The following is a 25350-nucleotide window of genomic DNA, read 5'->3' on the forward strand; positions in this document are numbered from 1 at the left end:
TCTGTCCTGCCTGTCCGTGAAGAGGGAACAAAAACAACAGGGCTGCCAAACACCGTGAGTATCCCACAAGATAATATACACGAGACGCCTTGGAAAAACTCTAACCAGAAGTCAGTGTTATCACTAGCAGGGAGGTGGGGAGGCCTGTTTCCCTGTCTAGCCCAGCCGCAGACTCGCGGTTCTTGGGGAAAGAGGGCAGGAGGCTGGGTGCTGCCTTAGCATTAGAGGCCTGGGGTCCCAAACACCCAAACGCCTGTGTGAGACAGCAGCCACGCGGAGGGCGGTGCTCCAAGGACGGCAGCACCTCCTCTGGTTTAAAATTTCACCCAGATGGGAACAGGTCCCTCCTGGCTGACCAGGTGGCATTGCTTTCTCCTCCTTTGTCCTTCTGCCTCATAAATCTTCAGCGAGCACTAACACTTTCTTCCTAGGCAACTAAAGCAAGGGATTTGGGAAATTCGCATAGCATGAGAAACACTTTTTCTTCCTGCCCGCATTCTTTCCTTCCTTCCTCCCTTCTTTCCCTCATATACAGAGCAGCTGGTAAGGCTCTCCCCTTTCTAGGCCTGGGAGTAATGATTTTAATATAGAGTGCTCACTATATTTGTATTTTGGATGACTGCCCCCGAGAGTTGTTTTTAAAGAGTCCCAGCAATCAAATCCCCAGCCCCTGTGTTTGCACATAATTCCCCTTCCACTTAAGCTCTCTTTGTGTTTACACTCGGGACAGCTAGCAGCTTGGTCTGGCCAAGGTACTACTTTCAACTTGAAACCACAGCCGCAGCAGAAGGAGCACCAGGAAGGGGATGGCTGTGGGAGAATTTCAGGAGATAGGAGTGAGTGATGGGCTGCTGAGGGCTGCAGGGGGAGAACCAAAAAGACAAGAGAAGGAGAGAGGGAGAGAATGGAATTGAAGGTAACAGGAAAGTCTCTGGCGTTGGTGACCGTGCAGATAGTGGTGTCATATTTCCAGGACAGGAAATGAAAGAGGCAGACAGGTTTGGGGGAGGGAAAGACTGAAATGATGAGTTCGGTTAGGGACATTTATTCATTCATTTCTTGGGCATTACTAGCTGCAGATACCTCGTCAGGAACAACCGTGAGCAAATGAAACAGGGTCCCCGCAATTCTAAAGCTTACGCTCCAGGGGCAGGACATCTTAAACAAATCGATCAACAAAGTAGCCGCAGAAACCCATACGAGGAAATGAAACGGAGCCTTGCGGTAGGTGTGCTGCAAGGGTAGCCAGGGAAGGCCTGGTATCAAGACCTGGAGGTAAGAAGACGCCAGGCTGAGTCTGACAGTGACCCAAGCACATACAAGTAGAGAAGCAGCTTGGATATAGAAGCTTGGAACTCAGTAGCCTTGGCTGGAGGTGATCAGAAAAGATAGACCAAAAAGCGTATTGCAGCGTATACTGCTATTTCTAGAAAAATAAAATATATGCAAAATGATAACTGGGGGTACACGGGGAGTTTTAGGCTCTTTTGATTGTGTTTTTTTCCCTAAGCTGGGTGGTGAGATATCGTATATAATCGATATACTTTTTTACACATCGGAAGTACCCCAAACTAAAGTGAAAAATAGGCTAAGTAAGTAAAAAGGCCAGGGGCTCTCCGGACTTGGCCAGTCCCAAGGTCTCAGTGTGTGAGCAGGGAGGGAGCAGACCGCTGGGGCAGATTCTCCATCCAGCAGCCTGGGCCCGGGTTGGCCCCGCCCAGTCTTGTGCTCCGAGCGGAACCCCGCCCCGGGTTGTGCACTCGCACCGCCCACGTCCACTCGCCCGCCAATGGGTGCGCAGATCCTGGCCCACACCCCCGCCGTTCCCCGCCCCGGCGCGCGCCGCCGCGTGACGTCACGGCCCGGCCCCCGCCACGTGACGGCCGCGCGGTGTGGTCCCACTGGACGCCCGGCTTGAGCCGCAGAGGCCGGTGAGGGACCGGGGGGACCTCGCCGCGAACAGAGGGCGCGGGCCGAGGGAGCCGGTCGTGGGGGCGCGCGTGCATGGAGGCGGCGCCGGCGGACTCCTGAGAGCAGCGGCACGAGCGGAGCGGGCCCCCTCGGGTATTCTTCCAGCTGCCTCGTGCCAGCGGCGCCGGCGCGGCCATGGCGACGGGCACTCAGCAGGAAAACACGCTGCTTCACCTCTTCGCCGGCGGGTGAGCATCTCGGCCCGACCCCGCCTCCCTCTCGGCCGACTCCCGTCCCTTCCCCGAGAGAAGCGCCGGCGCCCAGAGAAGGAAGTCCCGACGTCGGGGCGGTGAGGAGGCCCGGGAGGCGCCGGCCTTTTCCCCTCCGGGACTCACCTCCCCCGAGGGTGGTTGTCCCCCGAACCTGCTGCGCTCCCACGCCCATCCCCCCCCCCTCCCCGCAGCGCCTCCAGCCTTCACTCCTTTTAAACAATTACAGGCTGGCGTGCCGAGGGTCACTCGGGGGCGGTCCTGCCCGGCCGCGGTGGCTCGGCTGCCCTGCGTCCTCCCTGCTAGGCGCCCTGGCCGCGCTTCCCTCGCGGTCGCGGGGCCCGGGCCGTCCGACGGACGCTCGGGTTGGCCCAGGAGGTCCTCGGGGTAGCGCAGGGCCGAGGTCAGACGGGTCTGTCGGCAGGGGGCCGGGGAGTGCTGGCGGGCCGCGGTGCTGGCCCGCAACCTGTGGGAGAGCCGTTGGGGGACCCCGGCGGAAAGCGAGGGCAGGAAGGCGTGTGGACCTGCTTCTTTCCTGCTGGTGGACGCGTCCAAGGTGGGATGTTTTCTGTTTGCAGGGCTGCGTTCGTTGGATCATCACGCTCCTGATGTGTGTAATGGAGGCAGCGCATTTTTTTTTTATGGAGGTTGGGAGGTAATGGGGTTCAGGAAGAGAGCTGCTTTGTTTGTTTTTTTCTGAAAACACACTTTAAAAAAAATTTTTTTGAGTATTAGTAATGTTTTTTTCTTTTAAAACCTCCAGTGGCTTTGGGTCCTTTTCGAGTCTTCCAGATGTTCGGAGTCTTATTTGAGGACCTCACAGGCCTGGCAAGGCAGGTTTTCCGTGTAGGACAGGCTGCATAGAATTGAATTTATTCTGGATTGTCACCTTGACTTATTTTGGTTGCAGCTTAGACTGCCGCCTAGATATGTTTATGTTACAAACGAGTAGCTGTTGGAAACTTAGCTGTGAAAATATGGTAAAAGGGTTCTGAGCTCCAGGTACTTCTTATTGTGGGGGCTCTGTCAGTTTCTTTGTTTTTTCAACCAAAAAAAAAAAAAAGGTGGCTGTTCATAAATAAGAAGTTATTCATCTCTTCCCTGTCCTTCCCTCTCATCCTTTCGCTTCATTTCCCCCTTGATGTTTCAGCTTGGGTGGGGGGACAGTTCCTAAATTATGACAGTGTATTAGTTTGTCATCCTGGGAAATTTTCAACAAGTTGGCCGTATTATTAAAGCCATTTCTCAAGCCAAAAAGGGTTTTTTTTTTTTCTAATGATGTTACCCTCAGGGATTTTGATTTATTGTTGCTGGTAAGGGGGTCTTTTAAAGAGTTCTTTGTGTTTCGTGCTGAGAGACTGGCTGGCTGTGGGATGGATTGCCCTGTCTAGACCAATCTCCCTGTGCGCCCTTCACAGTGCCCTCTGGCTGCTGGTTCTCCTCTGGGAGCCTGGTGGTGGAAGAGCACGGCGGCGCCGGCACAGCTCCCTGGACTGATTAGACTGCAGAGAGTTCATTAGGGCAGAGCCCGAAGCCCCGAATTGAACAGGTGTCGGTTCCTGCAGTAGCAGCACTCCGGAGCCGCTAGTAGATGTTCCAGAAAGAAAATAAATCTGCCAAAAGCGTGCTCTCAGTAACTAAATGGACTTAGATTCCTTCCCGCTAGCCTAAAATACAGTACTTGCACTTCTTTTAGGGAAGAACATGGTAGGAGCCCAGTGTGGAATGGGTATATCATACAGTTAAAATCAGTCAGCCCAGTGCTTCTGCCTGGTCCAGTGGATGACACGCCGCTTTGTTCTAAGTAACCAGTTTCTGTGTGGTCAGGCTGGCGTCTTTCCAACAAACGAAGCTCACTTCCTTTGAAAAGAGGTCAGCCCTCACTTTTTAAATGTCACGTTTCTCCTGCTTATTGACCAGCCATTAGAAACGAACATCTACCAAGCTTAATGCTTTCACTAATTAATGACATTGAATAAATATTGTATTAGGGATCAGGCTTATGAGTGGTTAAAAATTAATTTTAGGTCCTAGAAAATAAGAACTGCCCTCAGAACAACTCAATAGTCTTTCAGATTTAATTACTTTTTAAAAAGACAGTTTTGTGGGTTCTTTGCAAAGATGGAAAGACTCCCACATTAAGCTGCAAATCATCTTAATACAGTGTTTCCCTTTAAGAAAGCAGAGAACTGAAAGAAAAACCACCCACAAACCAACACCTAGAAATGAGCACTTTAGAAAAAGCTTCTGTGGACGTGTGTGCGTACAGAATGTAATTCTGTAGTTAGCTTTAAAGTAGGCTCATATTTTTTAAAAATTGCTTTCTGCCTAGTGCCGTATTGCGTTTTAATGACAGCAGGGTAGGCGGTGAGCTCTGTGCATGCACCTCTAACGGAGCCTCGCCGTGCAGCAGTTGCAGTGAAGGAGGCAGTTTCCAAGCCCAGGCCCGGGGGTCAGTGAGGATGCTTACCACGGGGCTACTTACTTACGCTGACGGCATAATTTCTAATCTCTCGTTGCTAGTTTTTAGCCAGTACAAGCGACTGGGCTTCCTTGTATGTGATGTGTATAGCTCTGTAATTATTTCCTTTGGACAAACCATCGGAAGTACATCTGCTGAGTTAAAACACATTTTTAAGGCGTCTGGTACCTACCTACCGGCACGTTCATAAACCGTCTCTTAGGGCGGGCGACTTCTGCGTGAGTGAACCGCAGTCACTGGATGTTGACTTGTAGTATTTTTAGAGATTTTGCCGCTTCCTGCTTTCTTTCCTCCTGTCTGAACGTCTGGGTAGCCTTGTCTAAACACAAGATGTGCTCACACAGGTTTTATTGTTACCCCGCAGCACAACCTGCCATTCCTTCTCTGCTGTCTAAACCAGCTCATCCGCGGAAGTGGCCCCTCTGTGTCTAGGCCGTGTGTCTGTCGAGAAAAACCCCTTAAATCTTCCTGTCCAGCGCCCTGGGGGCTCTGGTTGTCCATGCAGCCTTAGTGACACCCTTCCCCTGCTGAACAAGCAGTGGCCTCGCAGCGTGCGATTTAAGGGACGTGCTCAGCCCCTGAAATAGACGAAGCCGTCATTACATGTGCAGGTTAATGGCCTGGATTATGTGCTTCCGGTCTCATTTTTATGGCGTGAAATTTCCTTTTGTCATCACACGTACTTGTAGAGTCCTTAATATCTATCTTAGTGGGGACGTGGTATGCCTTTGAGGTTTTAAATATATATAATCCAAGGTATTTTCAAAATCCAGTTTCCCTCCACCCCTATTATGGACAGCCATCACCTTGTGTACCCCTATACTGCGTTTTTCTCTGCAGATTTAATCTGTATTAGCTAACGGTTACTTTTGAAGTGTTAGATACGTGTTAATATAGTTGCTAGGGGGCAATGTAGAGAAGATGCAAGACATTTCAAATGCTTGAAGAAATGTTGATAAGACAAATATAAGGTACATGTAGTATTTTATATATGGCTTATATTAGTATACCAAGACTATACATTGATTTCATCCAGTGTATTTCATATATATAACAAACACTTTTAAAAACTGTTAAACACTTTTAAAAACTGTGTGGTGTTCGGATAAAAGATTCCTGCTAGAATTTAAGCTTTGTGAGGATAGCAGCCCTGTCCGTTTTCCTCACTGGTGTATCCCAAGTATAGCACCCCACCTGCTGCAGAGGCTGAACAGGTACCTGTCCAGTGGTCACCTGAGTGAACAAAAGGTGTTGTGCGTCATGCCTGGAAGTACAGATTGACATGGCTTTGTTGAATTCGTGTCCCGAGTTGAGAGCAGCAGTACTACAATTATTTGTGAATGACGAACATGGGTCTATATTAAGGTTTGCTGAAACGGTATTGGCATAGGGTGACATTATTTTGGATTTGTGTATTTGTGATAGATACTGATTCTCTTAAGGTTCAGAAAATATTATAGTGGTTTTAATGTATTCCCAGCGCTGTTTAAAATTTTCTTTCTGAATGAGATAAAAGACAAGAAATGGCATCTAAAGGATAATGAGTTGCATCAAAAAGTATGCATTTTTCTTTGACTGAGTGAATGCAGAATTTGCATAATCAGAATCTTCTAAACCTTATGCCAGAAAGTTCTATGTTGAGAGGACTGGCGTTTTTGAAGGACTGCAGAGCCGGCAGAGGAGAGAGGAGATTGCGGAAGAGCTGCGGAGACCGGGGTCGGGCGTCCGGCCGGACCCCGTGCCGGTGGCACTGTCGCAAGGAGCACCCTGGCCTTGGCCGCCGCGCCTAAAATGAGCCAGTGTGTTTGTAGGAAGCAGAGGTTCTTGTTGAAAACATCGAGTTAAAAATGACACTTGTTACTTGAAACTCAGGGTTAAAAGGTAAAAATTTGTACGCATGATTTAAAATTTTTAGAGCTCAGTTGGTTAGAGCATCATCCCGATGCACCAAGATCGTGGGTTTGAGCCCCAGTCAGGGCACGAACAAGAATGAACCAGTGAGTGCATGAGGAAGTGGAACAACACGTCGACGTTCTCTGTCTCCCTCTCAAATCGTTTTTTTTAAAAAACCCACATTGGGGCGGTGAACACACCATACAGTATATAGATGGCGTATGATAGAAATGTGCACCTGAAACCTATATGACCAATTAACCAATGTCACCCCCATAAATTCAGCTTTTAAAAATTATAAAGGATAATCAATAAAATATAATTAAAAAAATAAAAACTGTAAAGGTAAAAAACGAAGATATGTTAAAAACAGAGAAAAAGGTAATCTAGCCGAGAAACTCCAAAGTAAAACAAAAAGTATATATATATATATATATATGCGCACATGTGTGTGTATATATACGTGTGTACGCATATATATAGCTTCGTTCTGCTGTAAACTGGAGTAGAGGAGCCCAGTCCCCAGGGAAAAATCAAGCCAAGCCTGTGTGGGTAAAAAGATCAACAGTTAAATAAACAGGTAATAAACACAGGACTTCAGTGCCGGGCAGGAAGACGTAAGGCGGAGAATGGGAGGAGGGATGTTTTTATAGAAAAACTAACAAGCCGTAAATGAGGGAAAGGGCACCGACAAATCGAGGTCATAGATTTTTCAGGAAGTCAGGCCAAGTAGGTGTCAGGGAGGAGCCGGCTGCTGTGACAGATCCTCACGTCCTCCTGCCGGAGTTCAAACCCGTAGTGCTGCTGACGACCCGCCCAGAGCACCTGCTCCGGACTCGCCGCCAGGGACCAGAGCACGTTACCTCGGGGCGAAGTCAGGACCGTCCAGGGCGTTTCCGCAGAGCTGTGAGAAACTCCCTTTTAGGGGATTATTGATAAGAGTAAAACCCTTGAAGCGCTTTCCTAAAAAGCCTGGGCGGAAGGTTTTTTGGACTGGACTCATTCAGGAGGCTTTCCGTTCTAAACAAGAAAAAATTGAGTTCCCCCTTGCTTGATTCTTGGCAGGTGCACTGGAATTCCAGAGAAAGCCAGGCCTCAGTCAGGGCTCACCTAAATAGCTCAGCGGGGTCACTGTGTGAGCCAGAGGACCACTCTGCCTTCTAGAAACACCTGCTTGACTCCCGGGTCGGTCCCTCACGCACACAACGTGGCTCACGGCAGCTCCTGCTGCCTCCCCACCGTGGAACAGTCTGGAGCTCCACTCCGGTGGGACCAACCCGGGCGCGCACCCATCTCTAACCAGCCGGTGCTCCCAGCCATACTCTGCTCGGGCTCAGCTGTGTGCCCGCTGCTGAGTCAGGGCTAAACACAGAAATGGGTCCCGTCCCGTCCCGTCCTGTCCCGTCCAAACTGTGTGGCTGAAGAAATCTGGGGTCTCGTTAAGACAGGAACAGGGGGTGGATGCTGGGAAGACAGGCAGTAGCGGCCCCCACATTGGTTACACTGCCTTCAGGTACAGCGTCCGTTTCTCTGCTCTGAGCAGGGTTTCTCAGCCTCGGCCAGATGAGTCTTTGCTCCGCATAGGGCAGGGCCGTCCTGTGAATTGTGGGGAGCTTAGCAGCCTCCCTACCACCCACTAGATGCTGTGCCCCCTCCCCGATATCGACAGCCAGAGATGCCTCCAGACATTGCCAGTGGCCCAGGGAGGGGGTGAAATTGTACGGGTCGAGAACCGCCGGTCTGGAATAGTGGTCCTCAGACTCTGGTCGCACAGCCCTGGGAGTGAAATGTCTGTGCCTGTCCCCACGTGTGTTTATATTGCTCTGTTGATCTTATACACATCAGAGAATGTGTACACAACATAGAAATTAAATGGGAGAGGTTATGATGATTAACATAATGAGAATGTATTTCTTTCTGCGCTGTTTTCCTCCCGCGTGTCTGTGGATCATTATGCACACCCCTTAAACTGTGTCTCCCACTTTGGACATGGGAGGTCTTAAACATTGGTAGCTCATCAGAATTAGTCTGTTTCCTGAGGCCGACACTGTGCCACCATGTCCCTGGATATTGAATGTGACTTTTTCTGCTGGCCGAGCCACGGCTGCCGGCACCGGAGCGGAGCCCAGAGGAGCCTGCACGAGGTCGTGGAAAGGGGGCAAAGTCCGGCCGCTGCCAGCCGCTCCACCCCAGACCGCACACACCGAGCGGGGAGATTGTAGTTGTCAGCACTGACGTGTGGGGTGTTGAGAGAGGCTTTTCCCGTCACTCTCCCCTTTCCTGTCCCCGGCCCCTGGTGGCGTGGGCTCCGTGCACCGAGGGAGCTGGTAGGGCTGAGAGGCGGGTCACCTGCTCTGTGGCCAGAGGCTTCCTGCAGCGGGCGGGGGCTCCTGCGCTGGCCCGCGCTGGCAGGATGAGAAGGACACAGGGGTGGGGGGGGACTTCCTACCGCGTATCAGTCCCTTCGCCTCAGCGGGCACGGAAGGACGCTAGCGAGCCCCGCCGGCTTGGCGTCGGGGAGCGCGCGGACCAGAGGAAGGAACAGCGCCCAGTGGTGTTCGCAGGGTTCCCAGACCGAGTGAGGCCGAAGGAAGTTGGCAGAGGAACTACTGGTGGGGCCAGCCTGGGGGTTCCCAGTGTTGGGGCACCTGGTGAGGTCACACACCATTTCAGTGAAGTCGTAACATGGGCTGCGGCCACCGACACAGTCACAGCCAGGGAGCTCCCGCAGCAAGGCCGAGACCGTTGACCGAGGGCGCTCACCTCTCCCGTCCCCGTGCCCGAGCACCTTCAGAGGCGGGACAGGCGAGGCGCGACAGTGGACCGCACAGCCTCGAGCCCCACGTCCAGCCGGCTGTGGTCTTGAGTCAGGTTTGAGATTGAAGTCTTAGGTGGGACTGAACTTAAGAAGCTGAGTCACCAGCCGACAGTCATGGAACCCGGCTGAGAGTCACAGTGGGAGGGGGGGTGCTCAGCGGAGCACCGCGGGGAAGCAGTGGGGGGAGGGCTGGCCCACAGGGCCGAGGCCTCTGCCCTCTCGGACCGGAGACCCCGGAGCGGTCCTGGGTGCAACTGCTGCGGGGTCGCCGTGGGTGGGGCTTCCTCCCAGCCCGCTGACCGAGGCTGGGAGCCAGGCTGACACAAAAGGGTTTCTTCATGTCAGATAATTAAGAATTAACAGGAACCCTTCTACAAAGAATGCAGTTTGTTGTATTCTTAAGTGCTCTGGACCCAGCATGGTGAATTATGATTAGAAAAATTTGGAAAGCCAGTTTTTTTTTTGTTTTTCTTTCTTTTTTTCCTGCTATGTTTATTGATTTTAGAGGGGGGGAAACATTGGTGGGTGGGTGTCGCGACCACCAACCGGCAGTGACCTCGGAATGCTGGGGATGGCTCGTCGACACACGAGAAAAACATACACAGAGACAACCAGGTCCTGTGGGGAAGTAGGAACGGAATGGCCACTCTCTCTGGTGGGGAGCACCATGGCCACCCTCCCGAGGGGAGAGCACCCCTGAGGGAGAGTGCCCCGTTCTCCCACCCAAGCAGGCTTTTTTTGGGTTCGTTTGCACAGGAATTCAGGTAAAGCTCATTACTCATAGCCAGGAAGCGAGGATCAAACAATAGATAACAAGGAACTCTGAGGGCCTATTCTGAGTCAGGGTCAGATAGCTAAAGAGCTGTAAAACTTTGAGGAACAAACTTACTTCTTCTTTGGACCCTTATCAGTTAATTGAGAGCATTCTGAACAAAGCAGGTTTCACAGGGTTTTACATATTCTTTCTGAGGCCTGATCACCCGGGGAACCCGCCCTTTCCTGCACAGGGCGGCACCACCCTCCGTCATTGTTTCAGGCATAGGCGGAGCAAGGGAAGTAAGGCAGCCAAAAGATAAGGAGATTTTCTTGCAGACAGTGAGGACTCAGGCTGTGTCAAAGCCAAGGGGCAAGGGTCCATCACCCCCTTTTGCTGTAGCCCCCAAAATCCTTCCTTGGGGGCCTCCCACTTGATTGTGCCTGTCTTAGGTCGTTCCCCCCTTGGGGACTCTTACCTGTCATTGGCTAACCGACCAAGCATTGGGGTTCAGTTATGAATGAAGCAGCAGAAGCGGTGCTCCTGCCAGGGAGATAAGCTTTTGTCTCCTTGGTGGCTTACGGTCCAAGGTCATTTCCTCAGCCTTAGCCTTGGCGGGGGGTTACAGCTTCTGAAACCAGGCAGGGCGGTTCCCAACAGGTGGGCGCCCACAGGCGCCCTGACCGGGGGTCAAACCTGCAGTCTTTGGCATGTGGGCTGATGCTCCAACCAGCAGAGCCTCCTGGCCAGGGCCAGTGTTTTGGTTCATTTGTCTTCCCAGACTGATGAGTATTTTGTACGTATTAGCTCTTGAAGAAAGAAAAAACGTTGAACAGAAAGATCCTTTTAAAATTCTCCTATGAAATGTTTCAAGTTTCAGAAAGACTCTTTGGAGTCTTCTGCTGTGAACTTCAGTTTCATATCAGAACTTGTTTTCTTCTAATTAAGAGTATTGTGGTGAATGCCTGCCCAACACAGCCTAATGATTTAGAATACCCTTTGGACATGTCTTTTACCTAAGAGTCCTTTCCCAGCAGGTAAGGGAGCGCCGACTTCTGAGGGCCTTCGTGTGCCCTCCAGGTGGGTGGTCTGCAAGGCTGGGCGGGGCCTGCCTGCCACTGCCGCCCACTCCCAACTGGGCACGGCGTGCAGCGGGTGACGGAGTGATTGCAAGAGTGAGCCGGGCTGGCCACCCTCAAAGAGTCCGCCGACTCATCGATCATCGATCACGGGACATTTGCCTTGTTCAGCATACATGCTGTCCTCAAGGCCATCCTTTGATCAGGGGTATGGATCTGGATGACAGTTGGCCAGATAGGAAGGGCAGCTGCCTTGGGGACAAAGCAAAGGTGGTTGACCTGTGTCATATTTGAATTTGTTGACTTTCTGATGAAAGAAGTTAGCCAGAAACTCTCAGGGGGCGGGCCGGTATAGTGGTATGGAATCTTGTCATTGAACATAACTATATTTCAGTTATTTTTTTGTCTTACTCTGTAGCATATAAGTTTTCCAGTGTTTTTAAAATACACTTTTTAAAGCTTTTTTTTATTAAGAATTTGTTGCTTTTTAAAGATTTTGTTTATTTTATTTTTAGACAGAGGAGAAGGGAAGGAGGAACAGAGGGAGAGAAACATCAATGTGCAGTTGCCTTTCACATGCCCCACACACTGGGTGCCTGGCCTGCAACCCAGGCATGTGCCCTGACTGGGAATTGAACCAGTGACTCTTTGTTTCGCAGGCCAGTACTCTATCCACTGAGCCACACCAGCCAGGGCTAAAATATACTGGCTGGTGTGGCTCAAGTGGTTGAGTGCTAGCCTGTGCACCAGGGGGTCACTGATTTGATTCCCAGGCAGGGCACATGCCTGGGTTTTGGGGCAGGTCCCCGGTGTGGGGGGCATGTGAGAGGCAACCACACATTGATTGATGTTTCTCTCCCTCTCTTTCTCCCTCCCTTCCCTTCGCTCTAAAAATAATCAATAAAAATTTAAAAAATAGTAATAAAATAAAGTATACTTTTTAAGCACTTGGTTATGGTAATAGATAAGAGTAATTATTTTGCGGGAAAAGACATGGTAGGAAGTCACTCTTTTACCTCGTTTTCAAACGCTCCCCTCGGAGCCTGTTTTCTTCAGCAACATTCTGGGGCTTGGAGCCAGTTACATGGAACAGCATTCAGCCCAGCTCACAGTTTTTTCTTGGCACAAAAGGATACATTACAGCTTTAAAGTCCTGCTTACCTGAGCAACAGGTTTCCACTCTGAGTGTGAGTGAACGCAGTGTCCATCAGCCAGCAGACTACCTGCGGCGCCCGTCTCTCCGTGGAATCCCCAGAGGGTTCCCCGAGTGCGGTGGGTCGGACACAGGCTTTGCAGCCTAGAATCTGGATTTGGGTTGCAGTTTAGATGCTTCACCGCTTTGCAACTTGGAGAAGGTGTATAAGCTCACTGAGACCCAGGGTCCCCGTCTGCAAAGTAGAGGTAACACCACCCCCAGTCCCCGGGCGGCCTATGGGGGAACGCCGGCCGTGTCCTATGCCAGGGCCTCCCTGCCAGCCCTCCACCCACCCTCTTCTGACGGATCCCCTGCCTTGCTTCTGCGGTCCGTGGGCTTAGGCCCCCAGGGGAGCTTAGCTTAGGTTAAGTATTACCATCCTGATTTTGAAGCAGGTTTACCTAAATAGCCCAAAATGCCTGTTTTCCTTCCCACGCCTCCCAGATCTCTACGCTTACTCTCTTTTTCTGACATTGAGATTCCTTTGGGCGGGGGGATTGAGGCTCAGTCACAGCCCCTGCTGTGTGGGTTGTGGGAGGGTCGGATGCTCGTCCTGAGACAGTCAGTGGGTTGGTGGGTCAGCAGTGGGAACGCCAGCGCTGCAGCCGGCAGCCCCCAGCACTGCGGCTGTTGTCCGGGTCTGCCTCGCTCCCTGGGGCTGCAGGCCCTGACTGGGAAGCGCTGTGCGGGGACTGCACGCCTGGGGGTGCGGGGGAGCTGACTTAATGTTCCCTGCACCACCAGGGCTGTCCTTCCTGCCCCTGCTGTGACTCTTCCCAGTCAGAGATGCTGATGCTGTGTCGTTTCTAGTCAGCCACCCGTCGTGCCAGGTGCCACCGTACCGCAGCCCAGTGCCCCTGGGACAGTCACCTGGGCTAGCAGGCAGGCAGGAGGTGCTGTCTTCAAACATTCGGATCCCTTAAAAGACCCTCTCCTTGAAACCTCAATTGAGTAATTCCGTTGCTTAGCAGACACTGTTTGTGAGCTCGGGAGCTCTGATGGCCGGTGCCAGGGATGCAGAGATGAGGAGACGCGGGTCCTGGGCCGCCTCTGTGCTTCCCCGGGAGCGGGGCCTGCGTCGCTGGGGGGCGGGATGGCTTTAGGTGGTCCGCGAGCTGAGTTACCGCCAGCCCGTCAAGCACCCGGTTTCTTGGGTCTTACCGTATGAGAAAAGAGGGAAGGAGAGTTGTCTCAAAGAAAACTTCTTAAGTTTTTAAATCAGCTAATATTTTGACGTGAAGAAATTATCAAGGGGAACCCTGACTCGGAGAGACAGGGTGGCTGATGAAAACACAGAGGAAAATGCTCTTGTCGTTAAAGGCAAGCTTTGGTTTAATTTTCAGTGGAGTCCACATTAATTAGGTTTTAATAAAAGTCTGTCGTAGTACACATTGATTTTCAGGTAGTAGCATTATCTAAATAACTTATTTGACTGAGAAACGATGCATTTTCTGGACTACTCATTGCAACCTGGTAGTGAAGTTGGAAACAGCACGACTGACTGACTGATGGTCAGAAGCTGGTTAAAGCCTCGCATGTCGACACAGGGAGCAGTGCGCTGCCGGCACAGACAGCAGGAGTGTCACTCACAGTGTCTGGATCTCGGGGGAGGGGAGGTTCAAAAGCCAGTCGTGAAAAGCCCTAAAGGATGTGCTAACACGTCAACGATAGTTATTTCTTCAGCTGCTGGGATTCCAACTGTATATTTATTTTACTGCCCAGTATGTTCTGATTAGGAAGTGAACACAGGTCCTCTTTTGCTAGTGAAGGGAAGTTGGATTTCACTTTCCCTTTGTGCAGAGGAGGGTGGGGCTTTTCTCATCCCGCTGTGCTCTCTCCCCCTGCAGGTGCGGGGGCACGGTCGGCGCTATCTTCACTTGTCCCCTGGAAGTCATTAAGACGAGGCTGCAGTCCTCGAGGTTAGCCCTTCGCACCGTCTACTATCCGCAGGTCCATCTGGGGACCATCAGTGGAGCTGGAGTGGTGAGGCCAACGTCCGTGACGCCCGGACTCCTACAGGTTCTGAAGTAAGTCCAGTCCCCGTTCTGGACCCCCGCCAGACCCCCCGCCCCCGCTATCGGTCCAGAATGTTTACTAAGCCCATCAAACGGGATGTTCTGTTTGTACAGCCTTTGTCCAAACCAAAGAATTAGGTTTCTGGACCAATACCTTTGAACTCTGACCTCACTCCCTGGGCAGCAGGTCACCCGGCGTGCACGTGGTCGCCATCCAGGGGCAGGCAGAGCAGACCTGGCGGAACAGATCAGAGATGCACACACAAATCGTTTCGCCAGCGTGCTCTTGCCCAGAACCTTCCGAGGCCTAGCAGGAGACTGTGGCGTGGTGGGATGAAATCAAAAATTTCAAACTTTACCAGAGGAAGGGTTTTGAGTATCTTAAGAGGGAGTGAGCTGGAAACAAAATGTTTCAGTGTTTTAATTTTTATTTGGAAATAATTTTACATTTATAGAGAAGTTTCGATATATATTTAGTATAAAATGGTTTTAATACGTGTGTTTCATACGTAGGCTACCTGCCTCATTTACTATTTTTACTGCATTAAAAATGTCTCATTCACTTACGAAGTAGCTAAATATAAGTTGAATTTGACATATCGGCATCTATGCTGAAGGCAAAATCAGAGATTCAGAAGAGCTCATGACGATGTCCGAGTTTCACCTTGGGCCCTCATGCTTTAAAAGAGACGCTCAGGAAGCGCTGGTTGAACTTACCCGCACCTGCTGGTCAGATCCCTGAAACGCGCCCCGGGACGACGGTGTGTCCCCGGGAAAGGCCCTGCTGTTGCTCAGGGTACTGGGTTAGCTGGGAAACGTCGGACAAAGGTACAGTAAAGTGGAAATGCGCTGTCCGAAGAGCCGCAACGCGTAGCCCTTTGGACAGAGTTCAGTCACATTTTAGATAAGGAAGAATGAGTTGGAAAGCACCGACTTTATTTTTGGGTACGTTCTGTTTGTAAAGCTTGCCTCCAAGGCACCCATGCCAAGCACGTGGACGAGGGCGCATCCAAGCTCATTGAGCAAAACTGGGCGCGGGAGCAGCGGCTGGGGGCACGGCCCCGAGCGAGGGCGTCAGAAGCCCTCCCAGAGGAAGGCTGCGGACCCGAGGAGAGTCCGCTGTTCAAGTTAAACCCTGCGAAGGGGAGGGGGGCCCCAGAGGCGGCAGGCCGGGGCCGGGCCCAGGAGACAGGCGGATGGCAGGCCCGCTCTGGTCTCAGGAGGGAGAGGGACAGCCCCCCACAATCCTCCAGAAGACACGGCTGTGAAACGTCCCCATCCCGGTTGGCCTTTTCATACAGTTGGGCAGTGGCAGTGTCTCAAATGACACCTTGCTTCAGAGGAACATAAAGTGCTTGGGACATAATTTGCCAACTTTATTAATAGCCAAGATGGACTTCCTCCCGCCGTGCTTCCCAAACAACTCGTGACTGGTGGAGGGCTCACAGGTTTACTGTCACCGGGACACTGCTGCGCGGAGCGCGGAGGGCGGAGGGGCACGTGAGCCCGTTTCTGTGGGTCAGCTGACTGCGGTTGCGCGCTCTGCACCTCTGCTGTGTGTGTCTCTCCAGCGCCAATAAATCTCTCTCCGTGTATCTCTTCCCCAATTAGGACCATTGTTTATTGAAATGTAAATCAGAGAAAAAGAGCCTCTCTGTCGTTTAAAACCCGGGAGCAGGGCCCACCACAGCCGCAGCCGCAGCCGCAGCCGCAGCTGCAACCACGCAGTAATGAGACGCCCCTTCCGCATGAATGCTTGGTAAAAAACCCTCGAGTCCGTGTTCACATCAGAATAGAAAGAAGAGAGTTTTAAGTAAAAACCCTGTTAAAATGCTGGTTTGTTAGAAAAGTGTTTGTAAAATGGCACTTCTCGCCCAAGAGCTATTTTGTTAAAGCTTTAGTCCTGCAGCTTGATATATGTACATTATTGAGATTCTCAGCTGATATGTAATAGCTTCCAATTTAAAAATGGCTGTTTTTATGTAGTATTGTGTTATCGATTTTTCACACCAACCCTGTGAGGTTAGCAATCAGGCATGACGTTACCCTACTTTATAAAAGAGGAACCGCAAATTGGAGTTAAATGACTTGGTGAGGCCATTTTTGATGTGTATTTACCACCTTCAAAGAAACGTGTGAAAGCGGCAGACTCCCGAGTTGCTTCTGCTGGAGACAAGGGCTCCGGCCCCGTCTCCTGGGGCCACGCCCGCCCGCTCCCTGTGGCTTCTCTTCCTTCGCTGCTGCGGCTGCAGCAGCCCGACAGCCCAGGGCCCTGAGCCCACCTCTCCCCGGGGCCACACGATACGTCCGGCTGCCTGTGTGACATCTCCGCTCGGGGGTGTGGTGGCATCCAGAGCGTCACTTGTGAAGAACTGAGCTCCCCAGCCTCACTGCCCCCAGCAGCTGCTTCTGCCCACTGCACAGACGCACGCCCTACCTGTGACCCCTTTTCTCTGCTTTCTCTGCTGCTGTCCTGATGGAAGCCACCGGGCCCCCACCCGGGTTACTGCCCGAGCCCCCACCTGGTCCGGCCCAAGACCTGCTCCCCTCCCGGTCCCTGTCTGTCGCCAGCCGCGATTCTCGCTCCGATGCCTCCAGGGCCTGCCCCTTCCTCCTGGCCCTGTGGCCTGCCCATCTCCACAGAGCTGTCCCTTCCTGGGACTTCCCTTCCCTGACATAGCGCCTCCCGCACCCCTTCAGCTGTCCCTTTAAAAGGTCAGGAACATTAGCATTAGCACGTCCCGCCTCGGGGGCCCTGGGACCGGCTCCCAGATGTCACCTCTGCAGGGAGGCCCTGCAGTGACCGTGCTATTTAAAACAGCCTCCCCTCGTGCACCGTCCCTCCTTCCTGCCATATTTTTATCCCCAGCACTAAACCTCCGTCCAGCACAGAGGAGAGCTTGCTTGTTCGTATTATTTATTTTTTCTCCCTGCCCCCACCAGAGAGGAGGTTTCTTGGAGTCGGGGACTTTGATTCATTTTGGTCACCAAGGTGTCCCCAATCACTGGGAATGCTTGCTGTCACCCAGCAGGCATTCAGTACGAACTGAATGAGTGAATGGATTCTGGAACATCAGAAAGATACTGCATATGAAGAGTTCAACACATACCCAGCCGTGCAAATAAGGCATATTGGCCACTGCCATACTGCGCACGGCCTGTGCTTCTTAAATGTAAGATTTACACCTGGGTTTCTTGGTAGCCGAGGCAGAAAGGGGAGTACCATGTCACACCATGCTCTGCTACAGAGAGCCTGCTCGCTCCTCAGCGGACAGGCCTGTCTTCCTGCTGGCAGGTCCTGGGAGTGGCCTGACCCTCAGACTCGCGTGCAGACCGGGTGGCGGCACGTGCAGGGCTGTCCTGTGGGGTCGGTGGTGCAGGAGAAGGTGACCGCCCTTCCCTCTCTCATCACACTGGTTGAGCCGCCTCTGGTCTCCCCACTGGGTTGCTACTGGACTGCTCTCCCGTTCTCCCAGCAGCCATCCCTGCGCAGGCGCGGTGCTGGCGCCGAGGCCGCTCGCTGGTCTTCCTCTTCCAGGAAGTGCCTCTTTAAACGACCTCAGACAACGGAATTGGCTTATAGGAAGTTTACTTTGCAAAATGCAAACCAGTGTTTGCTCGTGTCTCAGCCTCTGTGTGTTTAATACACTTACTTAAAAAGGCTCTCGCTGTTAAGTTTGCCAAATGGGAATAACATATCGATTCACTTTGGGTATCTGCTCCAAAAAGCCTTACGATTTACTTTTTTGTTTTTTTAGATCAGAGTTCTTCCTGTTCTTTACATTACTCAGGTAATTTTTCTTCAGGAGCCTTTTTGATCTGAAAAGTAATTTATTAGTGATCTAGTCACCAACTTACAGAAAATGAAGCTGGTGTGTTCAGCTGAGCTCTTCACCTCGGGCTGTGATCTAAAACCAGTGACGGTGAAATGCCCCAAATAAGACCCTAGCTGCTTTCTGCATTTCTTTCCTAAACGGAAGTGTCTAAGGCTGTGGGAAAACTAGTCTGGATCCTAACATGCTTTCTTTTGAGGCCGAAGTGCACCATTTATAGCAGGAACTTCTGATTGTTCCAGAAAAGTTCTGTACACACACAGCAAGGTTAGAAGTTTGAATTATGTAACGGAGCTGACTTTTTGCCCGCTGTTAGCGTGCGTCACTATGGAGACAGCCCTTCCGCAGTTCCGAGGAGGCCTGGGTCACTCCGGGACGCTCGTCCCCTGCTGCATTATAGATGAGAGGCCACGGGCTTCCCGGGGCCGGAGAGCCCTCCGCTGTGGTGGGGCGGCTCCTGTGTGTTTACGGGAACTGCAGCTGCGATCTAGACGTCAGGCATTTTGAATATGCCGACCATTTGAAAGTCTTTTACAAGATGGAAGGCGTATTAGGTCGCTCCAAGGTGTCAGTGAAGAAAGTTCTTGTTCGGGGAGCCTGGCTTCCTGAGAGCACAGTCCTGTGGGAAGAGAGAGGAGGAGACAGGGTCTCAAGCTGGGCACACGGGATGCTCACGCCCCTGTGAAGGGCCGGCTGACTTGCTTTCGGCCAGCGGGGAAACCCACGGAGACCCCAGCAACCCCGTGCGCCGTCGGGCTCGCAGAACCCCCTGGAGCGTCTGGACCCCCCGGCCTTGCCCCCGCGACTGCTGGGCAGGCCTCGTGAGGCCAGTGTTTTTGCACCCTAGAGCGGGTAGCTTATTGTTTTAAAAGAGCTTTTTATTCTGAAAAAAAAAAAAACTTAAAACTTACGGAAAACTGCCAGGAACAGCACAGATAACTTGCCGTCGCCGACGTGTGGCACGTCGCCGCGTTCTCGTTCTCGTTCTCCTTCTCTGCGTGTCCCCGCCTCCCTGGAGCCACCTTTTAAATAGGTCGCACCTGTCACGCCCCTGCGCCCTCCGTGCTGCAGCGTGTGCTCCCCGAGAACAGTCTTCCCTTAAAGCCTCAGCCAGCAGTTTCCAAGTTCAGGGAACTCCGCGTTGGCGCACCCCTTTCTCGCCCATCTGCAGCCCCTGCTCCGGTTCGCTCAGCTGTCGGTTGTAAGTGACGGCTTCAGCACAAGGCGCAAACTTCGTTCAAACTCTGTTTCTGCCCATCTCGTCCACTCTCTGCGCCTTTTTCAGTGAGCCTTTCTTTCTTCCTTCCCTGTGGGTGTTTTCTTCTTCTTCTTCTTCTTTTTTTTTTTAGTTCAAGTACAGTTGTCTCCATTTTCCTCCCTCCCCTCCCCCCCACCCCAGCCATCCCCGTGGTTTTTTCTTCTTCTTTTTTCTTTTTTTAATAGCTTATTAAGATAAAATTCAGCCCTGGTTAGTGTAGCTCAATGGATTGAGCACAGGCCTGCAAACCAGGGGGTCTCTAGTTCAATTCCAGCTCGGGGCACATGCCTGGGTTGTGGGCCAAGTCAGGTCTCCAGTAGGGGGCGCACGAGAGACAACCACACGTTAATGTTTCTCTCTTTCTTCTTCCCTTCCCCCTCTAAAAGTAAATAAATAAATAAAAGGATAAAATTCGCATGCAACTTACGCATTTAAAGCAGACAGTTAACTGTTTTCTCTTCCCCACCCCCCACCCCCACCCCCAAGTCCCAGCCCTAGGCCGCTGACCACTAATCTACTTTCTGTCACTATAGATCTGTCTCCTGGACTTTTCCTGTACACTAAGTCGTAAGATGCGCTTGTGGCCTCCTGCATCTGGCTCCTCTCACTTAACCCCGTGTTCCTCCCTCCTTCCCTCCCTCCCTCCCTGCCCCCCTGCCCTCTGTGTAAAAAGTCAGTGGGCATGTCCTCAGGGGCACGTCGGTAGAAATAGAAACAGAACTGGCAGGATTCACTTCACAATTAATTTTATAGGAATATCTTTTCCATAAAGTGAAAGGTATCTTTTTCTTTTACCTTCCGTGTCATAATGAAGGTAAAACGTTCCATAAACTTTCTTGAAAGCACTGTGATTATTTCTGAACTTGTCCGACTAAGAATGCTGTCAGATTGGAAGTACTGCTTACCAAGTGAAGAAAATCCTTAGTCAGAAAAGGAGCTTGGATCAGAACCCCAATTCAACAGGGTAAATTCTCTTGGATGCCATGGAAACTGAGCCAATGAAGAAAGCAAGTTGGGCCAGCCTGAAGACTCGTTATTAGGAGCGGGAAAGGGCCTTTGAAGGATGTTCCCCGCAGTCCTGGTAGGGCTTTTGTAGTCAATTTTAGTCAGAAACAATATTTAGCCATTTTTTAAAGCTTTTTTAGTCTCTTTTAGTCAGAAACTGAGCTCAACAGTCTTGTTTTTTGACTCATGTGGCAGGGTACGGAGGATGGGAACCTGTGCATTGTGGGTAGGAACGTGGACCGGCGCCGCCGCCGCCGCCGTGGTGCACAGTGCGGCACATTCTCAGAGACGCAAACCAGGTGCTGCCACGTGACCCCGCGGTTCCCTCCCGGGCGTGCGCCGAGAGAGGTCAAGCTAGGGACTCGAGCAGGTGCCTGGACACTCGTGTTCACGGTGGCACTAGTCACAGCAGCGGAAAGGTGGAAGCTGCCCTGCTGTCCAGTGACAGGTTAAATGGATGGACAGAGTGTGGTCCGTCCACACAATGGGATGTTTGGGGTTTTGTTTTTTATGATTTTATTTATTTCTTTTTAGAGAAAGGGAGGGAGAGAAACATCGATGTGTGGTTGCCTCTCGTTGCGCACATTGGGAACCTGGCCCACAACCCAGGCACATGCCCTGACTGGGAATCGAACTGGTGATCCTTTGATTTGTAGGCCAGCACTCAACCCACTGAGCCACACCAGCCAGGGCCACACAATGGAATGTTATTCAGCCTTAAAGAGGGAAGGCAATTCTGACACATGCTGCAATGTGGATGGACCTTGAGACATTATGCTCAGTGGGATGCGCCAGTCACGAGAGGACAAGGACTGTGCCTTCCCATTCACAGGAGCTTCCTGGAGCAGAGGGATCCATGGAGACAGAAAGACGGTGGATGCCCAGGGCAGGGGGGGGGGGGGCAGCAGGGGCGGAGGGGTAGTGTTTCCTGGGGGTGGAATTCAGTGTGAGAGGTGAAAGAGTCTGGGGAGGGACGGCGGCGATGGTCGCACAGCAGTGTGAGTGCGCTGAACCGTGCACTTGAAAATGGTCTGATGGTGAAAGTGTTTGTTATGCATATGTTACCGCCATGGGAAAAGTGAAAAAAAAAAGAAATAGGCACAGTCTTCTCTTTGAACTTGAGATAGGTGGCTTTGGCTTTAAATACCACCCACTCAGCCCATGAAAATTATCAGGTGTTTCTATTGCTTATATCCCTGTTTGGGGCTCTCCTACAACAGGTAAAAATCCAGAGATGGGATTACTATAAATAGGGAGCCAATCCAAAAGAAGCGCTATCCAAAGAAGTCTCTGAGCCTGTTTGACAGTGAACCTTGTCACAATGAGGACACCGTCCCCTGAGTCCGACTCTCCGGGGCTCGTTGCCCCGTACGGGACTTCCGCACGCAGGCCCCGGGCGTCTGGCCAGCGGCCGGACTGCCGCGTCTGCAGCCCGCTCTCCCTGTGCCAACTAGCCGGTTCCTCGGCACCCGGCTCGGTCCTGCAGCGCGCTCGCGTGAGGCCTGGGGTCTTGTGAACAGTCTGTTCTTTCTTCACTCGAGGACCCAATGGGAGGGCCGTCCACTGTGACGCGTAGGGCTGGCCTGAGGATTTTACAGATGAATCTCTTTTTATTTCCCAGGTCAATCTTGGAGAAGGAGGGACCAAAGTCACTGTTTAGAGGCTTGGGTCCAAATTTGGTTGGAGTCGCACCGTCAAGGTAAGCATTAGACTTCCGGCTGGGTCCCCACACAGGTCTGTCGTGCAGCGGGTCCCTTCCTGCGGACGGGCCGTGCTGCCGGATGGCGGTTTCTGGCAGATGGAAATAGTGGTGACTGTGGGTGTGTCTTCAGTGCGTGTGTGAGAAAGAGACTCTAGTCATTTGACTAAGTTGAAAATGGGTCTGCTCTCGTCCCTGGACCTTCTCTAAGTGAGTGTGACACGTGGTCAGTGGCATCACCCTCGCCCCACCACCCCGATGACGCCCAACTCGCTGTGGCATGAGACAGGACAGGCGTGGCGTGTTTTGGAAATACCGCAGCTTTTAAAAGTCACCGTATACATCAGTGCTCAAAGGATTGGCCTTTATCCAGACGGAAGAATGTCCTGGACTTGGTGTATTACCGAATTTGGTGGGCGGAGCTCCTCCTCCGCACTTCCAGCCCACGCCCCGGAGCCCAGCCAGCGTCCCCCAGCACCCCGTCCCCCCAGGGCCCCCAGGTGATCCGCGTGCCCCTGGGAGCGCTGACCTGAGGGGGTTTTAAAGGAAGGAATCTGGGCTTTACTTTACATAAGGCAACATCCTCATTTTTGTTACAAGGCCTATTTCCCTTTAATCTGCACTGTCCAGAGAGAGACAATAGCCACTGGCCATGTGGGCTCTTACATTAATTAAAAGAAAAAATTCAGCTCCTCAGCCTCACTAGCACGTTTCAAGCACTTAACGTGGGCACGTGGCTAGCGGCTCCTGGGCCCGAGACCCCAGATACGTGACGTCCCCACCTGTGTAGAAGGGGCGGGGCGGGGCTGGTGCGGAGGACAGACCGCGAGGGGAGAGAGGGTCCTGTCACCCCTGAAAAGGGGGCAGGAAGCTGCTTCTAGAAATCAGCCCCGGGGAGGGAAGCTGGGTGGCAGGGATGGGACTCGCACGTCGCTCCGTGCGATGCTCGATTAGACTTCAAGAACCAACCTTTGTAACAAAAATGAGAACGTTGTTTCGTAAGGTAAAAACGAAAAGCTTCTAGAATTCTTGCAGATGGAGGCTCCAGTTTACACACAGATCAGCAGAATGATTTGTTTATATGCAAACCATTCATGCTAGTTTTTATGAAACCCTTTTGTTCCGTTAGAATTTCATAGCACATGAGCACACTCTACCGAAAAAGTAGAAAGGGCTGGCCCTGGCCGGGCGGCTCCGTTGACTGGGGCGCTGTCCTGTGCCCAAAAGGTGCAGGTTCCGCGCCCGGTCGGGGCACGGACGGGGGGTGCAGCCTGTCGATGTTTCTCTCTCCTTTCCGAGCTCTCTAAAACTATTGAACAGACGTTTGGGTGAGGACTAGAAGTAACGATAAAATAAAAAGAAGAAAGCACTAGTCTATGAGATTATCAGTGGACGGCAAACACACGTGACGTACAAGCGTTCAGTTACGGAGGCTAAGCCCTATCGGCCGTGGGCAGCACCGACTTGGCAGCCTCTGCTAACCTGATTCCTGCCGCCACACCCATTTAGCCGGCTGGGACCCAGAAGAAAACAGAAGGCTGCTGTGCAGCACACTAATGACAAGTAGTCAGGGTCCCGAGTTGAAAAATATATTCTATGGTCTGTTGAGAAGCTGGGGAAAAAAAGCCTGTTCCCTGGCATTGCTGGTGAGGGAGCCGGGAAGCTCCCGGCCAGGCCCTCCCCCAACTGCACGGGAGACAAGACAGAAGGGGGAGGAGAAGACAGGGCGGGGGTGGGGGGGAGGCCGGCCCCCACCTGCCGTGGTTGCCTTTGGGGGCCCCCCCCCCCGGGATGTTCAGTGGGCGGAGCTCTTCATGCCCACGGGCCGGTGGCTGCGCCCATGTGACCCTCAGTCACCCAGAAGACGTCCAGGTCACCACAGAACGAGTGTGGTGCATTTTAGAAACGTTGCAAATCTTCCAAGTTACGGTTTGTGTTGTGCTCAGAGGATTGGCATTTATCCGAATGAAGAATGTAAATGGGCTTTGTTTATCATCAAAATCTCATTTTCCTCAATTAATTGGGGCGCTCAGTCTCACTGAATACCGGGGGGATGGGCGGGGCCTGCCACAGGCGCCAAAGTGGGGCTGGGTCTCAGCACAGACAGGGTCACACTTGGGGCTAGATGTTAACTTCTGGCCCATTTTATTTTCCAAAACTTCTCAGAGGTTGCGGAGGAACGGGCGTGTTCACAGGGCCAGACCGACGTCTTCACGGCCCTCTCTCTCTGTTCTAACAGGGCCGTGTACTTCGCCTGTTACTCCAAAGCCAAAGAGCAGTTCAACGGCGTGTTCGTGCCGAACAGCAATACGGTGCACATCTTCTCCGCCGGCTCCGCAGGTGCGTTGCCCCGCGGGGCGGGGGGGGGGGCACTCAGCTCCCAATGTGCACCTGGTGCCCGGCCACCTTTTCCAGGCATTGGGGATGAGCTCTGTACGTCCCCTGCACCTGAGATCATTTTTCTGAAGCTTCATGTTGGAACTGATTAAATTGAGTGTTTAAATCAGTTTGTAACTTGGTTCCTGTTTTCTTTGATCACTAAAACTTTTTATTTTTCCTCAGAATGTCCATGTTCCGTGCATGCTAGTCAGTGTAATGCTTCTTTTCAAGTAATTTTAGTGTGTTTTTCATGTCTATTTCATTGTTATTTTCTAAAATTCAAGCTCTTTTTCCATGACTCCCCTGGGCACAGTTGGGACTTCTGTCCTTAACACTTGGATTCCGTGACCAAGGGGTGGCATTCCATGAGGGGTGGGACTGGGGGTCCTTTGTGGGCCGGGACAGATCAGCACACTCCTCTTCTGAAGGGGTCATCCCACTTACTCTACAGGAAATTTACAACGTGATTTCCCCCAGAAAAGACTTGGGAGAAAACACTGACTTGGAGATTGCTGAGCGAAGGCTGTGTCTTTATGTATAAAGCTTATGTCTGTTTAACTAGAAAGCTATTTTAAAGAACTAAAATTGACATTTTATGGAAAATTCCCACCTTCTGCCAGCCTGTGAAGTGTATGCAGTTCTGTCTGTCTCTCTAGTGTCAAGTAAAAGTCCCAGTACCCCTCTGAATAGTTACAGCTAATAACTTCTGGACCCCCGCAGAAAAGGACATCACACAGAGCTGCTTCTGCACGAGAAGGGC

At 51.9% G+C, this 25350-nt stretch overlaps 1 protein-coding gene across 1 annotated transcript in view; it reads left to right on the forward strand.

Annotated features, from left to right (window-relative positions):
* The first annotated feature begins 1892 nt into the window (after positions 1-1892).
* Positions 1893-25350, forward strand: part of SLC25A33 (solute carrier family 25 member 33) — a 29069-nt gene continuing 5611 nt past the window's right edge. The window contains exons 1-4 of the mRNA XM_045859946.1: positions 1893-2159; positions 14249-14428; positions 22134-22211; positions 24451-24551. Of these exons, the coding sequence (XP_045715902.1) occupies positions 2107-2159; positions 14249-14428; positions 22134-22211; positions 24451-24551 (412 nt within the window). The 5' untranslated portion in view covers positions 1893-2106. The remainder of the gene's footprint in view (positions 2160-14248; positions 14429-22133; positions 22212-24450; positions 24552-25350) is intronic.

This window comes from Phyllostomus hastatus, unplaced genomic scaffold (genome assembly GCF_019186645.2).
Source record: "Phyllostomus hastatus isolate PE091 unplaced genomic scaffold, TTU_PhHast_1.1 phas_scaffold_182, whole genome shotgun sequence".
Lineage (NCBI taxonomy): Eukaryota > Metazoa > Chordata > Mammalia > Chiroptera > Phyllostomidae > Phyllostomus > Phyllostomus hastatus.